We start from the raw sequence: 19,701 nt of genomic DNA on the forward strand, positions 1-19,701 counted from the left end.
TTTCTGAGTGTGGCCCCTGTCATACAGCCGTGTGTTTTCAAGTTCACTGTACTAAGAGGGTCATTCCAGTAAGTGGGTCATGACTTGCTCGCCTACCCAGCGATGTGGACAGCAGGGAACAGCCCACCTTAAAGTGATCAATAACACATTGACAAGCACACCGAGGTGCCAACGCATCAGGTTGGCAAAGACGGCCATTTAAAACCCACTTTAATCAATACAACCTTAATACCAGCTGTGAGGATGAACAGATAAATGGTGGCAGAAATAAAGTGGCAATTTCGAACTGGACCAATTTATAAAAGTCACAATTTCGTGCCAATTTATTTTACTGGTTGTCCATACAACAGCGTAGGATGGAACGGGGACAGTATGACAGTCAATAGAAAGTCAAAAAGATGAGCACAAGAGGACGGGGAAAACGAGTGGAGAATTTAAAAAATGACAGTATTTCTTTCTTAATCTTCAATAAAATGAAGGAGTTATGAATTTAAATAAATATTTGTGATGCAGCTTGATGTAGCTGAAAGGAAACAAGCTTATTTCAGAGCTTGTCAGCTGGGTTTTGCTCAGAGTCAGAAAAGTGTGTAAAGTAAACAACTTCACAGTGAGGACAGGACATGTGAGATGGTGGTGCAGTTACTGGGCAAATAGTTACAGAACACACGCCGCTTATTAAAACCACACTTAAATATTTAGTTCTCTTTCTGAACAGTTATGGAGTTTGTGGAAGGCGGAAACAGTCGCCCTTTAGTTTAACTTGGCACGCTAACAGAAATCAAACACATGCCTGAATGATGAAATAGATATTGATCTCCTCGTGTAACTCGCACGAAGAAAGCAACAAGCGCATTTCCTATAATGTCACAGAAGAAAAAAAAAAAAAAAGGGATTCTTATTTCTGGTACCCCACAGCTCGCTCTCTCTCTCTCTCTCTCTCTCTCTCTCTCTCTCTCTCTCTCTCTCTCTCTCTCTCTCCTCCTTATCTGAATTATTTATGACCTTATAGCATAACAATATTGGAAATGTCAAATGTGTTAACTCCCACTGCACATGGCCGGGCTGAGAAATAGCAAACCCAGCAAGCGGTGAAAGCAGAGCGCAGCTGAGAACCACAGGGAGGAGAGACATTTGATCAGTGAGCTCGGCTGTCTTGTGTGCCTCTCTAATCGAGCAGTTTAAAGCAAGAGGGAAATCCTTTGCATGCCATAAACGTCCGTACATTTGCCCTCACACACAAATAACACACTTAGACCATGAGTGGTTTCTTTGTGTGGGTGTGAGTATTGAAAGAGTGAAGAAAGGGGCTGTCAAATATTCTCAGATTTGTTTTTACAAAACACACAAATTAAAACTAATTAAAAAAATGGTAAGAACCCACAAATTAAAACTAATTAAAAAAATGGTAAGAACCCACAAATTAAAACTAATTTAAAAAATGGTAAGAACCAATTTCTTTATTTTCACACTTTTCATTTACTGTTCCACTTAATCACATATGAACCTTCAAAGTACTGCAATGATACTTTTGTGTGTTGTGTATGTGCTGTCTTTATACACAGAGTAAGTAAAGTAATTGTAATTCATGTCAAGCACAGGGCTATGTACCCAATTATCTCTGTCATCATATGCAGATACAACAGTTAAATATTAGTCGAGTATTTAATTTGATAAAGCAAATATGGTTTCAGTCATTTTTCAAGTAAAAAACAGGTTCTAGCAATGAGATGATTTGCAGCTTTTCCTGATTTCCAAAATTGAACATCTTTGGGTTTTGGACTTCTGAAGAAGTCGTCTTGACCTTCAGGAGATGGATTACTTTTTTTTTTTTTTACAATTTTCTTTCTCATTTCATTCCCTTAACATGTGATTAATCAATGATGACAATAATTGTTGCATTGCTCACACAAAAATGTACTCTTTGAGACTAGAACCCATACAGACATATATGGCCATGACAATACTAGTCACACTACACAGTCAATTTTCCTAAATGCTTTGTCTTAAACCTGATCTTTTTGCGAACAAAATCAATTTTTTATTTTTTTATTTTATTTTTATAATTTGTAATGTTAGAAATATCAATATTCATCACGTTTGAAATTAAGATATTTATCATAAGTGTGGAAATCTTATTTCATATAACTGGTCTTTATTTAGTTCATTCTAACAGTACGTGTGGCTCTTGTACAAACGAAGAAGAATAAAACGCCCTCACTCTAAAGGACGTTTTTCATCTTTATCAATAAATATCCTTCAGTCCAACTACAGCAATAGAAGATCCAGCACTCTTACGCACACGCGCCATGAGTCTGCTGACCATGGTGTGTGTGTGTGTGTGTGTGTGTGCTCAGCTCTACGCTCCATCAGTCTTACAGCAGCCTATTGTTGTGTGTCCATCCCAGTGTCTCCTGCTTCAGAGGCAGTGGAGACTACAACAGCCCTCCATGGGCGCCCACCAGACATCCAGTCATTCATTATTAAACAGCAGAGTCAGAAGGAAGCAGCAGGTGACCTGTGGCAGAGCCAGGAACATTCACAGAGGCTGTCCAGGTAAGAGCCCGAGGGTAGGAAGTGAGAGAGAGGCAGTTGAGACGAGGAAAACCACCAGAGAGAAAGAGCTGTGAAGGGACTGTAGTCCATCTCATTTTGAGGACCAACATGTTCTTATTTAAGAATATTTCATAATTTAAAGAGAGAACTATAAATGAGGATGGGCATCATTTACCAGCTGCAAAAACATTCATTAAGGGGATTGTTTATGCTGTGTTAGTTGTCTTTTTATGCAGATTTATTTTCTGAAAGCCAAAGTATTCAAATTATTAAACAGAATTTATTAATTTAAAACAAAAAAAAGAGAATAGAATTTCCCTGCAGGTTTTAATGTGTTGTGGTCAGACGATATGTAATTAATCGTCTGTAGCTAAATGCCAACACGAACCAAGTCTAGGGCAGAAATAATGGGACGGATAACCAGGTGGTGAATGTATTAGACACAGTGACAGAGATGGCTTGGGAACTAGGAATATATTTCATAAAATTATAATCCATGAGTCTACCTGTGGTGCAATAGACTGCAACATTATGGATGGATGACTGTATTTTGGAGCAGATAGTTCCACTTGACTAGATATTTTCAACCATCAAAGTGAAGGAGAGAGTCAGAGAGTAAGAGTAACTTTTACTCTCGTTCTTGAGAATGTCCCAGCACTATCTACACAATCCTATGCATACAGTCACATAGGGACACACACACACACACACACACACACACACTATATTATTATCATTAAATCTCATGTGTGTACGTCCACAAAAGCCATTATTTTTAAGTCCTTCCATCTCCTACTCCCACAGCGGCTACTTATTTTTCTTCTCTTGTGCTCGATGTAAACTCCGCTGACAGATTTTACGAGGCCTTTACAACTACATCTACAGATAGCAATAACCTTAAACCAAATATGTCTACATAAGAATACTAACAAAGTTCCACAATACTTTTAAAGCAGTACTTGGCTCGTTAGCGCCTTTACAATTCTGGAAAGTCAAATCAAGTCACAGCATCCCTTGGTTAAATAACTACACCAGAGAAATGAAGAGAAACGCAAACGAGCAGAAAGTAAATAGATAAAGGACTGCCTGATGGTTTATACCAAACTATGGAAGAACAAAGGTCTACCTATCACAAACCTGTAAAAGTCGTGTTTTTGACACAGTGGATAACTCGATCCTACTGGATTTCCAGTGACACCGACTTAAAATGGGTTAATTTTATTTATAAAACGGGTCTTTCTCAGTAGCCATGGATAATGTCTACTCTTCAGTGGCCCCCCTGACCTGTGGGGTTCCCCAAGGCTCCGTCCTTAGCTCATTGTCATTCTGTAGATGACAGATGACACACAAATCTATGTCCCATTAAAAAAGGCGAAGAAGGCAATTTGAATCATCTTTTATCGCTGCCCGTCAGATATAAAGTGCTGGATGTCCCAAAGCCTTCCCACCTAAATCAAAATGAATTGGAAATAATTATCTACGGGCCCCCCAAAGTCAACCCCGATTAACAGAACAATCTTGTACTCTTCAGTCAGACACCATCGTTCAGCAGGCTCATTTCTAAGCATCAGCATTCGTAAGGTGCTTTGCATCGACCATTTATGGTTGAAAGTGGGCGTGTAGAGGGCGGGATGTGAGGCAGACGTATGCAAGGATTCATAAATCTGAATATTTTTTTTGCCATAGGTGCATTTCCTCCTTTGAACCTTAGTGAACATTTAGTGGGGATCCTACACCTTTTATCAATGAGACGGGTATTTTCCCTACCGGTCTGATCTCGAGAAGGTGGTCCATGGTTTTATTTCTTCTTGTTTAGAATATTGTAACTCCTTGAACTAAGAGTTGAGCTACTGATCACCTTTAAAGCACTTCATGGTTCTGTTCCCCTATGAGCCGGGTCGCAGCCTCAGATCCTCAGGCATGGCTCTGCTGGCTAGTCCCGAGTACCGGCTCAGTGACTGGGCTTTTGAGGTCAACACCGCTCGGCTCTGAAACTCCCTGCCTGAAGGTCTGAGACTTGCAGAATCAGTGCCTGATTTCATTTGCTTAAAGTCCTGAATTCCTAATTCAACGTCCCATGAATCGAATCGCACAAACGGAAAAACTAAAAAGTATCAAAACGTTACCTGTTGTAGTTTGCCAGGTGCTTGTCCAGCTGCGTTATCCTGTTGAGTTTGTGCAGGAACCACTTGTCTATGGCTGTCAGCTGGTGGATCTGATCAACACTCATACCACTGTGAAGGGCCTTAACAGGAGGAGACATGAAACAGACTCAGCATCACATTTATCATTCATCATCGAGTTCATCATTAATGCAGTTTATGGGAACATTCCGAGAGCAAAGGTTTCACAAAATTTCAACAGATTCTTGAATAAATTGCTCGTGATTAAACTTCATGTAAAATATATTGTAGGAACAATATTTTACTTTGCCAATATTAGCCTTTTAATGAAAAACATGATATGAAGCCAGTCTGTGTAAAATGACAGAGGTGCTGCAGCGTGTAAATATGTTTTATCCTTTGGACGTTCGATGGCTGACCAGAGGAATGATTCCAGGTTAATGTGGGAGGATTGTACTCGGCAGTAAAACTTGCAGTGAACCCTACCTTGCCCTGTAAAGAAGGGGCTTCTAATCAAATGATTATTACTGTGACTTTCAGGGGAGAGTTGAAGTGTCCCATGTGATTTCAGAAGAAATTCGGATGCAAACTGATATAATGTACAAGATATTCTTTCGAAATACATAATGTAACAAATGTTAAAGAAACACGCTCATGTTTTATGATTTATTTTCCTCAAGTATCTTCTACTTATGCCTGAATAACTGTTCAGGGGGGTGGGTGATAAAAGCATGTTGAAGTGATGGACCTGTAAGTGTTTAGGACCTTGCAATAGTTCATGCAATGTCTGTGTTTGAATGACGGTACTTGACCCTGTGTCTTGGTGCGCTCATGAATGTGCTGTGTCACCTTCATCTGATTCTATGAGCAAACTGTATCAGGCAAGCGCAAGACCAGTTTGAGCAAAAGCATCTTTCAGATTACATCCTCCCCCACATGAAAGCCCACTATTTTAGTTCGATAATTAAACACTATCTATACAGTGCGGTATGCGATTTCCAAATATTATAGTTCTTGTGAAACTATTTAACTAAATTTTAAAAAAGACTGTAATTTCCCACACAATTAGGCATTCACATCTAGGCATGCGGCCGGGCCATGGACACATTTTGCTCTGCATTTCATGTTTTTTTCATGAACATTTTGAAGTTCAAAATGTGATTTTAATGAGAAAGCGGTAGTCAGTGTCATTCATTATTAACGTTGCGAAAGACTCGCGTACCTTGGCGAGGGAAAAGATGCGGGTGATGGAGGGCACAGCCAGCTCCTGTTGCAGGTCCTGGGTGTCAGACCAGGCTTTCTTGAGTGGCAGCCGGGGCACAAAGCCATCCACTGATGGATGACACATCCTCAGGGCCTTCTGCACACTCTCCTCAAAGGTTCGGCCAACTGCCATCACCTGAATCCAGAAGAGGGAAATACATCACTGAGTAATGGGGGTGCGTGTGTGTGTGTGAGCATAGTGAATAAACAAGTGGATCCGCGAGTGAGACAATGAGCGAATGAGTGTTTATCTGTGGATCCTCCCCCCCCACACACACACCTCTCCGACGCTCTTCATGGCACTGCCTATTTCATGGGACATGCCCTGAAAGCGGTCCAGGTCCCAGCGGGGGATCTTGGTGACGATGTAGTCTAGACTGGGTTCAAAGCAGGCTGTGGTCTTTTCCGACACAGCGTTCTTGATCTCCGGTAGGGGGATACCCAAAGCCAGCTTAGCTGCAACAAAAGCCAAGGGATACCTGTGAGACATGGACAAAAGGGACAGGGAGACCAAATCAACTAGTGGTTGAAGTTTCTACACCAAATGAGCATTATTAGCATGATCACAGAGTCATGGTCTTCATCAAAACTGTAATGTTAAAGAGCCAAGATATATATATATTTTGATATTGTCCCGACATGCGTGTGCACCTTCTGTTTGTATGAATGCATTCGCTCACCCAGTGGCTTTGGAAGCCAGAGCGGAGCTTCTGGAGAGCCGGGCGTTAACCTCAATGATGCAGTACTCCAGGGACAGCGGGTGCAGGGCATACTGGATGTTGCATTCGCCTACAACGCCAAGGTGACGAACCACTTTGATAGCAGTCTCCCGGAGCATGTGATACTCCTCGTTGGACAATGTCTGGCTAGGTGCCACTACTATGGAGTCACCTGAGGACGATAATAAGAAGGATTTAAAGGTTTGAAACAGTATAAACTCTCAACTTGGTGTTTGATTAATTAGCTTAAACATCACATGGATTTGGATTTAAAACAGCAAGTATCCCATGTAAAGCATTACCCTATACATCTCCACTTTTCGCTGTAAATGTTTGTTTGTGCAGTTTTATTTTCTTCAGAACCTTTAATAAACTGTATTTACCATAAGATGTGTCATCTGAATTTGATGTAGAGTTACTGTACACGTCTTGTAATTTGCACGACATATCTGACTTACTGACAATACAGTTTTACAACTGTCATTACAACCTGTAAAATGTATGGAAAGTTATCTGTTGTTTTACAGGAGGCGCTCCGGGGCTGATGAAAAGCACACTTGTCCGTTTATCCTTTGGAATTGGTGAAGACCACTCAAACCATCTGTAATCTTAGTTACACTTCAAGTGTCTCAGTCGGTACAAGTCCTAGGTGTTGGCTGCGAGGACTGAATTGAATCCACAGGCTCGAGTATCGACTCTCTCTACTTTTCTCGGACTACAGAAACAAGGCAAAGAAATAACACATGGACAAAAGCTGCCTAAAACATCCATGTCATCTTGACAGGGACACAAGTACATTTGGTGGACAAGACCAACCGGCTCGCACCGAGAAGAGCGCAAAGAACACACGCTCACCCTGAAGCAGCCTCCCCAGAAAGAGAATGTATGCGTGTTCGAGGACGATACAATACAAAAAGCAAACAACTAATTCAAACGCAGCTGAAGAAAAGTGAGAACACAATGTTGCAAATAGCACAAAACAGCCCAAGGACAATTACATCAGCACGTAGTACCGTGTGGTTTAACTTTAGTACCTGTGTGAATGCCCAGCGGGTCGAAGTTCTCCATGTTGCAGACGGTTACGCAGTTATCAGCCACGTCTCTCACCACCTCATATTCCACCTCCTTCCAGCCCCGCAAAGACTTCTCCACCAGGATCTGTCTGCTCATAGCCAGAGCCTACAGTACAATATGCACAGAATATTATTATCATCGTCATCATCATTACACAGCTGTTAGACACAATCACAATCAGAAACGGTTTATTGTTACACATACAAGCTTGCCGATTGGTGTAATAAGCATACACTCCAACACACTTACAATAGTAAAAGATACAAATTAAAAATGTACAATAAAAGATGATAAACAAACAAAGAGTACGTTAAGACAAGTATGCTCTTAAAGAGTCATGTGTGTCTTTAAATAGAGGAGTTAATTAAAGTAATTGTCCTGGGGATGCAAGTGTCTGACTCAGTGGGGGTCCCGGGCTTTGTTAATGAGCCCGACCGCAGATGGGAAGAAACGGTTTTTGTGGTGTCAGGTCCTGGTCCTGATGGAGGAAAGGGACTCAAGCAGTTTGTGTTCAGGGTGAGAGGGGGTCGGCTACAATCCTTCTTGCTCGCCTCAGGATCCTGGAGGGACAGCAGATTGCAGCCAATCACCATCTCAGCAGAGCGAATAAAATCCACAATCATCTCCACTGAGAGAGCTTGTCCTGCAGCAATGATGGTGTTGAAGGCAGAGCTGACGTCCACGAACAGGATACTGGCGTAGGTTTCCCGAGGAGTCCAGATGCTGGAGGATGAAGTGGAGGGACATGTCGACTGCAGGGGGTCCAGGAGTGGGTCGGTGAGGGTTTTGAGGTGGGACAGGACAAAGCGCTCAAAAGACTTCATAACCACAGGAGGTCAGGGCGACAGGCCTGTAGTCATTAAGTCCTTTGATCCTTGTTATTTTGGGAACGGGGATGATGGAAGTCTTGAAGCAGGCTAGTATGTGGTGTTAAAAATGTCTGTGAACACCGGAGACAGCTGAGCAGCACAGTGCTTCAGGGTGGAGGGAGAGACGGAGAGTCTGGGCCGCCGGCTGCTGTGCGGGGGTTCTGACTTTTAAAAACAGCCTGTTGATGTCCATCTCCAAAATAGAGAGTTGTCATTGTGGTGTGGGATAGGAGGGGCTCTGGGGTGGATGGTTATTAGGCACGGGCCCCTGCTGAGCTGGGGCAGGGGGGCTGGTGGTGTGGAGCTGGGGGATGGGGGGGGGTCAGAACCTTTACTTCCAAAGCACAGTCTCAACAGAAAAGCTACTTTGTAGATAAACTACAAGACACGTTCTTGTTTGTTTTTAGTATTCTTATGTTCAAAATGTACATTATTGAAGCTTCCCTACCTATATTTGTACCCACAATGTAGAAAATGTTGTGCAAAAGCACTAAAATCATATCAGTGAGTAAGAACACATGTATCTCGTTAATTTGTTGGGACTATGAATACAAACTAAATGTGGTGACCTTTTCCACAGACGTGGACTAACGGTTTACACAAGTGCACATGCAATGGATAGAAATAAATGGAATACTATTTTTGATCATGGTGAGGACACGGGGTTAAAGGAACAAGTGTTCATCTTGGGTTTTCACTTTGTTCGTGGACCTTGTGAATTATATCTGTGCTCTGTACTTGACACAAAACAGTGGCACAGTGGCAGAACATAGCTGGCAAAGAAACATTTGCCGTTGGAACTAAATAAAGCAAAAAAATATATTCTTTTAAATGCAAGATAAGGAAAGCAGCAGGACGTACAGCACGGCATAACAAGTAAGCATCAATCAAACCGTCTGGTACAGACGGTTCATTGTGCAGCCTGCAATCACAGATTATAACGATGATCTTTCAGACTAGTGTATGTAATAGTGCTGGATACTGGACGAGCACAAAAGAATGTTGCTAAGCAACAGCAAACTATTTGTTTCTTTGCAGAGCACCAAAGAAACATTTCTAAACAATTTCAAAGCTTTCATCTTCGTGCGGGTTAATGCTGTAAACATGGGTAATAATGGTATAAATCCAAAAAAAAAATAAAATAAAAATAAACATTCTCAGTAAAACTCTTCAATTGCTGATCAAGATCAATTGTGTGTAAAGAAAAGAAAAGAAGAATAAGAATTAGATTTTTGCCCAGATGCCTCCACTTTCTCTACATCACACCATGTATTCTGACCTTGTGGGCAGTTTCCTCCAGCTTCTCTTTGTCGGCACACAGACCAGATCCTAGACCTCCGAGGGCGTACGCCGACCGCAACATCACCGGGTAGCCAATCTTCTCCGCCGCTTTCAAGGCATCGGACACCTGAAAGATGTGCACAGACATTATACTGATAATCACTTCACCCTTGTGCATCCTGACGGCCATTTTGGGCTTTTTAATATTAAATTGTTTTGATCGTCTTTTAAATCAAGTCTGAAGACTTTTCTGCTCGTCGCTGCCTTTTATGAAATGATTTCTTACACTGCATGGTAACTTTTATTCTTGTATTTTATATGCGTCTTATTCTATTTAGCTTGTTTTCATTTTGTATTATCTTAGATGACTGTTTTTAATTAATTTAAATGTCCACTTATAACTCGTTTTTTTTTGTGTTTTTCTTTTGGCTTTGGATGTTTTACGCCTACAGACCTGTTGGCTCTGTAGGCGAGCTGCAGGGGGTCCAGGAGGGATGTCGGTGAGGGTTTTGAGGTGGACAGGACAAGGCGCACAAAAAGACTTCATCACCACAGGCTTTCTGGCTTTAGTTTACACCAGATTGAGCCATTTCCTCATGTTTGCCCTATGAGGCATATCCATGCTATATCCGGCCATTGCTGCTATATTATGAAGCACTGAAGCATTTGATGGAATGCATAAAAATCGATGATCTTGCTACTTGTTGACATATTCCAGACTGCAAATGTGATGTTTAAAATATTTAGCTCTGTGAAACTGGAAAAAAGCATTAATACATCGTATTTGTAGAACAGTTTTTTAGGAGGGGGACATTTCTGTCCTCCAAGGTATCAAGTGGAAGTTTTTTTTATTATTATTATTATATCTAAGACGACAGAAAAAATAAAAAAATAAATCTATGATGTTGCTAATCATTGACATAACAGACTGACAAAATAAATCTCCATAGCATCTAGTATAGAGAAAATATTTCTGTGATTTTCTCTACATAGCCAAATTGGCATTTTGTAAACAAACTGGAATTTAAAAGGTTAAAATTCTGAAAATGAATGAATATTGGGTACCGGTAGTTATGGGTTCCAGGACTGAAGTTGGTAAAAATATTTAATGGGGAATTCATTCAATGGCAGTTTTTGACACAGACACATTCGTCCTCTGAGGACATCAGAGCTTTTTTTTTAAAGGGATGCACAAAAGTTAAAAATCAGTTTAACAAACAAATACAGAATACATCTACACTGTATACGCAAAATGTATACAACATCTGTCTTAGCAAATGTACTTAGTGGTTATTGGATCCTTACCGACTCCACTGCAAAACTGGGTGCAATCTTCTCATTAATCTCCATGAGTTTGTCAGAAAAAAGCTGTCGGTCCTCTGTGGCCATGATGGACTCCACTGGGGTTCCTAGGACCTTCACCCCGTACTTCTCCAGGACACCACTCTGGAACAACTCAACTCCTGAACACAGCACAAGACACCAATCCAAATATAAACTCCAGAAACTCAAGTTCGTTGAAAAGTGGAAAGGGCTCACTGAACATTGCCTTTGCCATTTAGTGTATGTTTTTATCCTGAGGCTGGGTTGCACGAACCAGGATTCATTTATTCAAAGATAAGTTCTAAACAGAGTTTAGCTCATCTAGGTTTAAAATGACTACATCCAGATTTAAAATTAAGCAGATCTTGCAGGTGCGCACACACAGCTCACCGCAGTTGAGTGCAGTCTGTCCACCCATGGACAGCAGGATGCCATCTGGACGCTCAATCTTGATGACTTCAGTTACAAATTGCGGAGTGACGGGCAAGAAGTAGACGGAGTCGGCCTGCTTGGTGCCCACTTCATTGGTCTGAACGGAGGCTATGTTTGGGTTCATGAGCACCGTCTTCAGGTTTTCTTCCTACAACATATCCACAAGGTTCATTAAGAATCGGTCTACCCTGTGCTTTTCCTACTGTTACATGTCAAAAGCCCTCAATGAAAATGGCCTATTAATTCCACAGGAACTGAAATGGGTACCATACAGTATGCACACTATATAAATCAAATATCTTTTTGCATCAAATGTCTCCTGAAGGTTTTTTTTAAACGGCCCATGACATCACCAAGGCTATAAAGACCGGCGCACACCTTCACCCACACCCACACGCCGTCACGCTCATTCACATATTGCGTGTCACATTCCCATTGTGAAGTCTTGTTTCCTGACGTGACCACTTCACGCGAGCACGTCGGCCATCTTGCCCTCTGTCTCTTTCCGTCCTGGTTATTTGGTGCATACGTGTTGTGATGATTAACTGGTCGTTATAGTCAGTGCTCGGATTCAAACCTTCACTGCTCTCTGTAAAAATGTGAATACCAATTTTGAGACTTAAGCCACAGTTTGATTATTGGTCCTTGAACCCAGGAAGTCCTGTTATTACTAATCTATGTTCATAATCACATTTGATATTAATAATTGTATTTTTCAGTGACTTCATTTCTGTACTTGCTGATAACCAAACCCGCTCCTGCCAGATCCCAACAGTGTCACATAGCACAAAGCCTCTTTGTTTTCACACACATAAAAATGAAATTGCTTGATTTAAAAAAAATCTTATTTCCTAAAACAGCTGGGTACCGTCATTTGTAAATGTTACTCAAAAGAGGAGGACATAGTGCATTACTTTTTTGGAACACTTGTCATGTCTTACCTTCATGGCCTTGATGGCCTGAGATCCAGAGTAGTCAAACTCTCCAGCCTGACCAATAGACAGACCACCAGAACCCAGGATGAGCACCTTTGACACCTGCAGTTACACAAATAGACGGCATTGACCCAGACATCAATTTCAGAATTTTTTTTCCACTGTAAATCATTATGATGTGCAACTAGAAATGCTCTAAAAAACCTGGTGACCTTTTTGATGAATTCTTTAACAACCTTTTCCACCTACACACCTGAAAGAACATGTAGGTAAACCTGCAGTACAAGTATGTGTGACATACAGTACTGTACCTGAGCTCTCGGAGGAATGTGTGGTGCCTTAGGCATGGCTGAAACTATATTGCCGTCTTTTCCTTTCTGGATCAGAGACATGAAGACGTCGAAGAGGAACTGTAGACAAAGAAAATTAGCAATATAAACCATCGTTTGAATAGTATACAAATAGCATTAGTAGGAGCCTGGGTTTCAAGATGCGTTACCCTCACACTGGAATTGAAAACTTTTTCCACCACTTTATACAGCCAAAATACAGTATATATATATATATATATATATATATATATATATATATATATATACATACATACACACACACACACACAAACAATACATATATTTATTTATTCATTTTTTAGTGAAAGTAAAAGAAGTGAATGGTATTATGCTCCTCCCCGACAGTCGAGGGTTTACAATATTTCTCACAGAGCAAGATGTGTTTTGTGATCCCCCCCCCCCCCCCAAAAAGAAAAACCCAGGAGGATCGCAAGAATTCTCCAGCAGAGCTGTCAGCTGCATGTTATGGTAGAGAGGACAGGTCTTATTATTCTGCCTTAATATGACAGAGGTTACAACATACTTTGACCAGTGACTTGAACTACAGCCTGTGCCTGTCAACGCTTTATTGGCGGGAAAGGGACGGGCACCTGTGGCTCTGGTGCAGTCAAACATCGAGCACCACAGATCATTACAGCTTGCATTGCAAGTGATGCCGTTACTGCTTAAATATGCTGTTCTATTTTCTGAACCATTATGTCTGGTTTACATATAACCAAATGAGGTTCACTAAGCCACCTCACTTCTGCTTTGGTCTTTTACACAAGTCCTGTTTCAATGGAAGACTTCAATGTTGACTTGACTAGCATCCTGTAGCGATACCTTTACTTTGTTCTAGCACAGCATTCAGGTACTTTATTGCAGCACTACAAAAGCCTATAATTACCTCTGTGTCGGTGGGACCGCCTTTAGCCTCTGGGTGGAACTGGGCCGTGAAAACAGGCTTAGTGCTGTGCATGATGCCCTGGAAAACATGCAGACTTGATATTAGAAAAATAAAATCAAGTAAACAGTTTGCATTTCAGAAACAGCCGAGTCTATTTTTGAAAGATGTTGTTATTTTGTAAACTAATGTGAGGATTCTGTAGTCTACCATCGGCATATCTTACTTTGCTTAACTACATTTGGTCTATAGGAGACACAGGTGCTTCTTTTTTTTTTTTAATCTCGAAACTCACAGAACAAACATATCAAAAATGTCTTAGAAACAGCCTTTGACAGAGTGAAACAAACCTCATTGGTGCCATCATTGGCGTTGATGAAAAGAGGGCTCCACCCCGGGGGCAGGGACTCGCTGTCTATGCCGTAGCCGTGGTTCTGCGCCGTAATGAAGGCCTGGCCCGTCATCACATTCAGCACCGGCTGGTTCTGGCCTCTGGGGAACCGCAAACATGCAGAAAAGACACAACATTATTTATGATCACCCTGTGCACGCACGCACGTGTGGCTGCACGCAGGTGACAGGATACGCAGTCCTATGAATGGTGTCAAACTATTCCGCTGATCAACCGGTGGCGGTGACACAAACATATGCTGCAATTCTTCAACAACTGGCCGGGATGAAGACTGCAAGCTAGTAAACATGTTGTAAGCAAAGTTGGATTTAGAAAAAGTGAGCTTTGCAGATGTTTTATGAGGAAGGAAATGCATTCCTACATTCGTTAGACCTCAAGGATACACACAATGCATTTTGGTGAGCAACAATGAATCTAAACATACATTTTTGTTTGTTTACAAGAAGAGTCCACAGGGCACATTTAAACCTTCATGAGGATTCTTTAAGGGCCTGCATATTGTGCCTTTAATTATGCTTAGCTACAAAAGAGTTCACCTGTTGCCCATAGGTAGCTTATAGGACTGCGCTCCTGCAGCCAGAGCAGTGATCTGGTTGCCCATACAGATCCCAAAGACTGGCTGGGGACGATCATTCTCCAGTACCTTCACAGGACGAAACACATACAAGTGATATCCATGAGGGTAGACTGTACATCATGATATAAATGTAATCCGTCTTAAATATTTAAAACTGCATTATTTTCTACCTTGCGGACATTGTCGATGAGCGTCTTGGCCAGAGACGGATCTCCTGGTCCATTGGAGATGAATAGGCCGTCGTAGTCGAGACTCTGCAAGTCCTGATCCCACGGTACGAGGTGGACCTCCGCACCCCTCTGCACATATAGAACATGGAGAGACACCGTGTAATCTTATGATATTATTTAAATGGTCAGGTTAATGTGAAGTAACCTAAATATAACTTGATAGTTTTATACAAATTAGACATCAGTTCTGAATCCATCCCTCTCGTTGTAGACATAGCCGTTACATGCGTTGTAATGAATGACACTAAATAATACCCGTGTCATGATGAATGCTCTGAAGTGACCCATGCTCGGTTTATCTAAAACCACCATCCGTTCCCTAAATATAACAAATGTTTACCAACGTCTCAAGACTCCAAAGTTCCCCCAACAATGATAATATTGGTATCTATAATTATTATACAATTAGAGCAAGCTAATTGCCTAATTTTGTCCAACAAACTATCTCCAACCTCCACAGAAAAGCAATATTACCATAACCTATTATTATGAGAACGTCCAGCCGGCCAGACACTCATCAACAGACTCATAAAAAGGGAAATAAGGGAAGGATTTTTAATAATACAAACAGACAAATCAGACTACTGCAGTAGAAGTCTGCAGGCTGCTTCTCCTGACTTACTATTTCAAGCAATTACAAGCTAATATCAACACCATAAATAACAACAAACCATGAAATGGAGCATACTAATTAAGAGAAGCCCACTGTTTCTTACAGCGCGATGACACAAACAAATACTGAAAGATGTTTCGGAGACCTTCCATTACCATCACAGGTTTTCTAGGTCAGGTTGCACACAACATGTGAACGAGTGTTCTATATTTGGACCAGCGTCGGAAATACACGAGTGCAAAGGGCAAAGGGCAAAACTGCCCCTAAGAAATATAATGTTGCCCCCGATATCACTAGGAGAGGGGCAAAAAATGCCCCCATAATTTCCTCTAATAATGATAATTTAATGAACTTGTCAAAAAGTACATTAAGTATAACATTAAGTATAAAACATATATATATATATATATATATATATATATATAAATAATTGTTAATAGTTGTTTAAAATTTTAATAATAACAATAAATAACCACAAAGAAATAATAATAAAATTGAATATGATTGTCTGATTTACGTTTGTTTTTTGTTCAAAAAAATCTAAGAAAACACTTTGAATCTGTAGACTACTGCCTAATAGTCTTATTGTTGCCATTTGATGACAATTACTCATATACTGTAAGCCTAATTAAGTATATTTATTATTTTGAACAAAGGTTAAATGTTATTTCACAAGTTTCAAAAGGTGCCCCCAATTTGTTTTGGAAATGCCCCTGGATTTCAGAAAGTGGGGGCAAACATTGCCCCCTAAAAAATATGTAAATTTCCTACCTGATTTGGACGGATGTCATTTTGGGCTATATTATTAAATCATCATTTCTATGTGTGTAAACTAATGTAATGTAACTATTTTCTCACCTGAACCAGCAGGCGAATAATGTTGTGTTTAATACCGCAATCAACAGCCACCACTTTTATTGGGTTTCCTTTTCCAAAGACTTTGATTTCCTAGGAAGTCAGAGTGACACAGAAAAGAGGAGTTAGCACTTATCAACACCATTTAGGAAGAACAGCTGTTTTGTGATGTTAAATATAGTAGTTATCAGCTGTTACCTTGGTTGAGACCTCTTCAATCAGGTTTTTCTGGTTGGGGTCAAAGATCTCAACAGGCTGGCCATCAAACTCAATCTTCCCCAAAGCTGTGCCCTGAGGAGTCCCGGTAATCACAAGCAAAGTGACACTGGGTGACCAACCGATCCATTTGTGAAGGTTTGGTGCAGTTCACACCTTTGTTTTTTACATTACCTTATCTCGGATTATCTTGGTCAGCATTCTGGTGTCTATTCCAAACAGCGCAGGAACCTTTAAAAAGAAAAAAGCACATTTTGTAAATCAGCAGCAGAGTCCATACTCTCCTCTCTGAGATTACAACAGATATACTTGGTCATTTCAATCCAAACCTTCTCTTCTCGGAGCCATTGTCCCAAAGACTTGACGGAGTTCCAGTGGCTGTACTCGTGACTGTAGTCTTGAACAAGAAGACCAGAAACCTAGAAACACCAAAGCACAACACCAACCATAAAACCTTAAGCTAGCTACTGTAATATTTTCTAATTTACACTAAAAACTCATTGTATTGGGGTGCTATTCTCGCTAAGATTGGCGTTATGATGGTTGGTTGTTTAGCGGTCACTGTCCTGTTTGGTTGTTGTGTCATTCCATGTGTTAAAGTGACATTTCTGTGTAATACTTGTGTTCATTATCACAGCTCGCTATCTGAGAAATCTGATCTCACAAAACAGCAAATACGTCCTTATTGTCACTTGATGAAGGAATCAATTAAACCATTGAGCGTCGATTCTGGATGTTTGTGATGATAATGTCAATACTTGGGACTCACTGACATGTTGTCTCCTGATACAGTTCAACAGAGACGGAGGTCTGATGTCTGTGTTCCACCTCATCTCAGGAGATTGTTGTGGCAATGTATCATGTTGTTCCTTTTAGATGCAACTTGTGTCGCTTGTACGTGTCTGTTCAATAAGACATTTGAGAGCTTTCTCATCATGTATATTTCACCACAGCAGCTAGGTATTATTTACTAATAAACCAAAGAATTAGACAAACAAAAATGTTGACTGAATGATGGCGATACTTTAGATGATAAGAGAGAAAGGAGGCACCAAAATGGTTATAATTCATCCTCAGGGGATCATGTTTGTTTGTAAAAATGTCATGGCAATTCATCCAAATGATCATATATTTCAGTCTGGACAAAGGTGATGCACTGACCAACAGACAGACAGACAGACAGACAGGTTCAAAGCAGGAATTTGAAAGAGATACATTGCAGCACCGAGGCCTCCACAAAGCCTGACACCCCTTAACTACCGCAGATTTTCTAACCTGGATGCGCTCCGACTCCAGATGTTTTCTCAGGCCCAGCTCGTCCAGCTCCTCGCTGTTGGGTACCCCGTAATTTCCCACACTAGGGTAGGTGAGGGTCAGGATCTGACCTCTGTAGCTGGGGTCAGTCAGGGTCTCAGGATACCTAAATCACGGAAACAGCAGGATATTGTGACGCAGTGATGACGAAGCACACGGCCATGTCATCGACTTCATGGCCCAGAGTAACTTTGTCTTGTGAAAAACTTTATGAAAGATTTGAAACCAAATGAGTACACTTTCCAAACTAAAAGCAAGGTTGATATTTTAGTTTCCCACTTCTCGTCTTACATCTAATGTAGTTTGACTTATAAGTACGTCTCCCTCTTACCCCACCAGGCCAGTGTTGAAGACGAGTTCCCCGGCTACAGAGGAATCATGCCCAAAGGAAAACCCTTTCATCCTGGTGCCATCCTCCAAGACCAGGTGGGCCGTCTGGGCCTGGGAGTTAAAAGAGATCAGGCAGATAACAACACATTCCCTTTGTATGAAGCAAGTTTGGACAGACCAAAGTTTGAAAATGAATGTGAGATAGAGGTAGGCTTAGACCAGTGAGACTCTAGGATTTCATGCTGAGACTCGCTCTCTGTGTGACGTCACAAGAGCCGTGACCAATTAGTAGTTAAGACTCTTAACCTCAAATATAACCCGGATGTATAACATGCCGAAATATGAATAAGTACAGTTACATGTGTTGGAAGTTGGGTGTAGAGAAAGTCAGATGTTGCGCATGGCGCACATTTAAACATGATGCAATTCTCCATGAAATTGCTGCACCATGCACAGAATTCCATCAGCTGCATGCTTATCCGAGACAGTCTAGAAATGCCATAGACTACCACTGCAGAACTCTCTTCTTTACTTTAATTGCTTTGTAGGGTTAATACGCACGTTTCACTTGTCTGTCACCGAACCAAAGTTGCATTCAAAAGTAGGCAATTTACTGCGTTCTTTCTTTATGACGCAGGCTTACAATCTTGACAAACAACTTACTATGTTGTATTCAATCGCACGTAGCCCTCGTCAATTCGGCGCAATGACAGCACCACCAAACGTCACCTTTTTCCAACTTTGACCTGCTTTGCGCTGCTGTCTCTAATGCAGGAGCGTTAACCGGGTCAACTTTAGCACAAGTTTCAATTATGTTGCGATGAGAACTTTTTTACCGAATTCGGAAGTAGCCCTTGCTGTTCTTGAAAAAAAAAAAGGCTGCAACAACTTTTACATATTTGTACATTCGTGCAGAAGCAACGCATCGCAGACTTCTGATATTTGTCTGCGGAGTTCGGCTTGGAGTCCAGAGACATAGCGCGATGTGGCGTTAAGCCCGCAACACTTCTAGGACGTTTTTATTTGCTTTTACAACCGACAGCTGCAGTTTCCACCCACGCATCGTTTGCTTACCTCCACACTAAAAAGTCTAGAAGTTTGCAGTCTCAGCCACGCAGACGTGTCTCCGACTCTTCTGCCAACCACACATCCTTGCCTCAGAGATTTAACAACGCTGTACGCCAACAGGATTTGTGTCATGTTAGACCTAAAATGACTCTTTTGGGTAAAGTTGCACAGGCGTGAATGAGAAGTTCCCGGATATAAAAAGGAGTGAAGAGTTACACTGTCTTGGGAACAGTTCAATGAGGATACGTGTTCATTTAGGAGACAGCTGAAAAAGTTGT

At 41.2% G+C, this 19,701-nt stretch overlaps 1 protein-coding gene across 1 annotated transcript in view; it reads right to left on the bottom strand.

Annotated features, from left to right (window-relative positions):
• The window catches only part of cps1 (carbamoyl-phosphate synthase 1, mitochondrial), a 42,428-nt gene extending 22,727 nt beyond the window's left edge, over positions 1–19,701 (bottom strand). Inside the window, exons 1-21 of the mRNA XM_079277531.1 lie at positions 19,430–19,701; positions 18,357–18,466; positions 17,987–18,131; positions 17,041–17,130; positions 16,886–16,942; positions 16,694–16,786; positions 16,499–16,588; positions 14,968–15,096; positions 14,757–14,863; positions 14,159–14,300; positions 13,812–13,889; positions 12,884–12,982; positions 12,579–12,674; positions 11,596–11,785; positions 11,188–11,345; positions 9,881–10,009; positions 7,693–7,837; positions 6,620–6,830; positions 6,220–6,418; positions 5,899–6,075; positions 4,680–4,798 (exon numbers count right to left, since the gene is read on the bottom strand). Of these exons, the coding sequence (XP_079133657.1) occupies positions 4,680–4,798; positions 5,899–6,075; positions 6,220–6,418; positions 6,620–6,830; positions 7,693–7,837; positions 9,881–10,009; positions 11,188–11,345; positions 11,596–11,785; positions 12,579–12,674; positions 12,884–12,982; positions 13,812–13,889; positions 14,159–14,300; positions 14,757–14,863; positions 14,968–15,096; positions 16,499–16,588; positions 16,694–16,786; positions 16,886–16,942; positions 17,041–17,130; positions 17,987–18,131; positions 18,357–18,466; positions 19,430–19,555 (2,690 nt within the window). The 5' untranslated portion in view covers positions 19,556–19,701. The remainder of the gene's footprint in view (positions 1–4,679; positions 4,799–5,898; positions 6,076–6,219; positions 6,419–6,619; positions 6,831–7,692; positions 7,838–9,880; positions 10,010–11,187; positions 11,346–11,595; positions 11,786–12,578; positions 12,675–12,883; positions 12,983–13,811; positions 13,890–14,158; positions 14,301–14,756; positions 14,864–14,967; positions 15,097–16,498; positions 16,589–16,693; positions 16,787–16,885; positions 16,943–17,040; positions 17,131–17,986; positions 18,132–18,356; positions 18,467–19,429) is intronic.

The sequence above is a fragment of the Melanostigma gelatinosum genome (genome assembly GCF_949748355.1).
Source record: "Melanostigma gelatinosum genome assembly, chromosome: 10".
Taxonomy (NCBI): Eukaryota; Metazoa; Chordata; class Actinopteri; order Perciformes; family Zoarcidae; genus Melanostigma; species Melanostigma gelatinosum.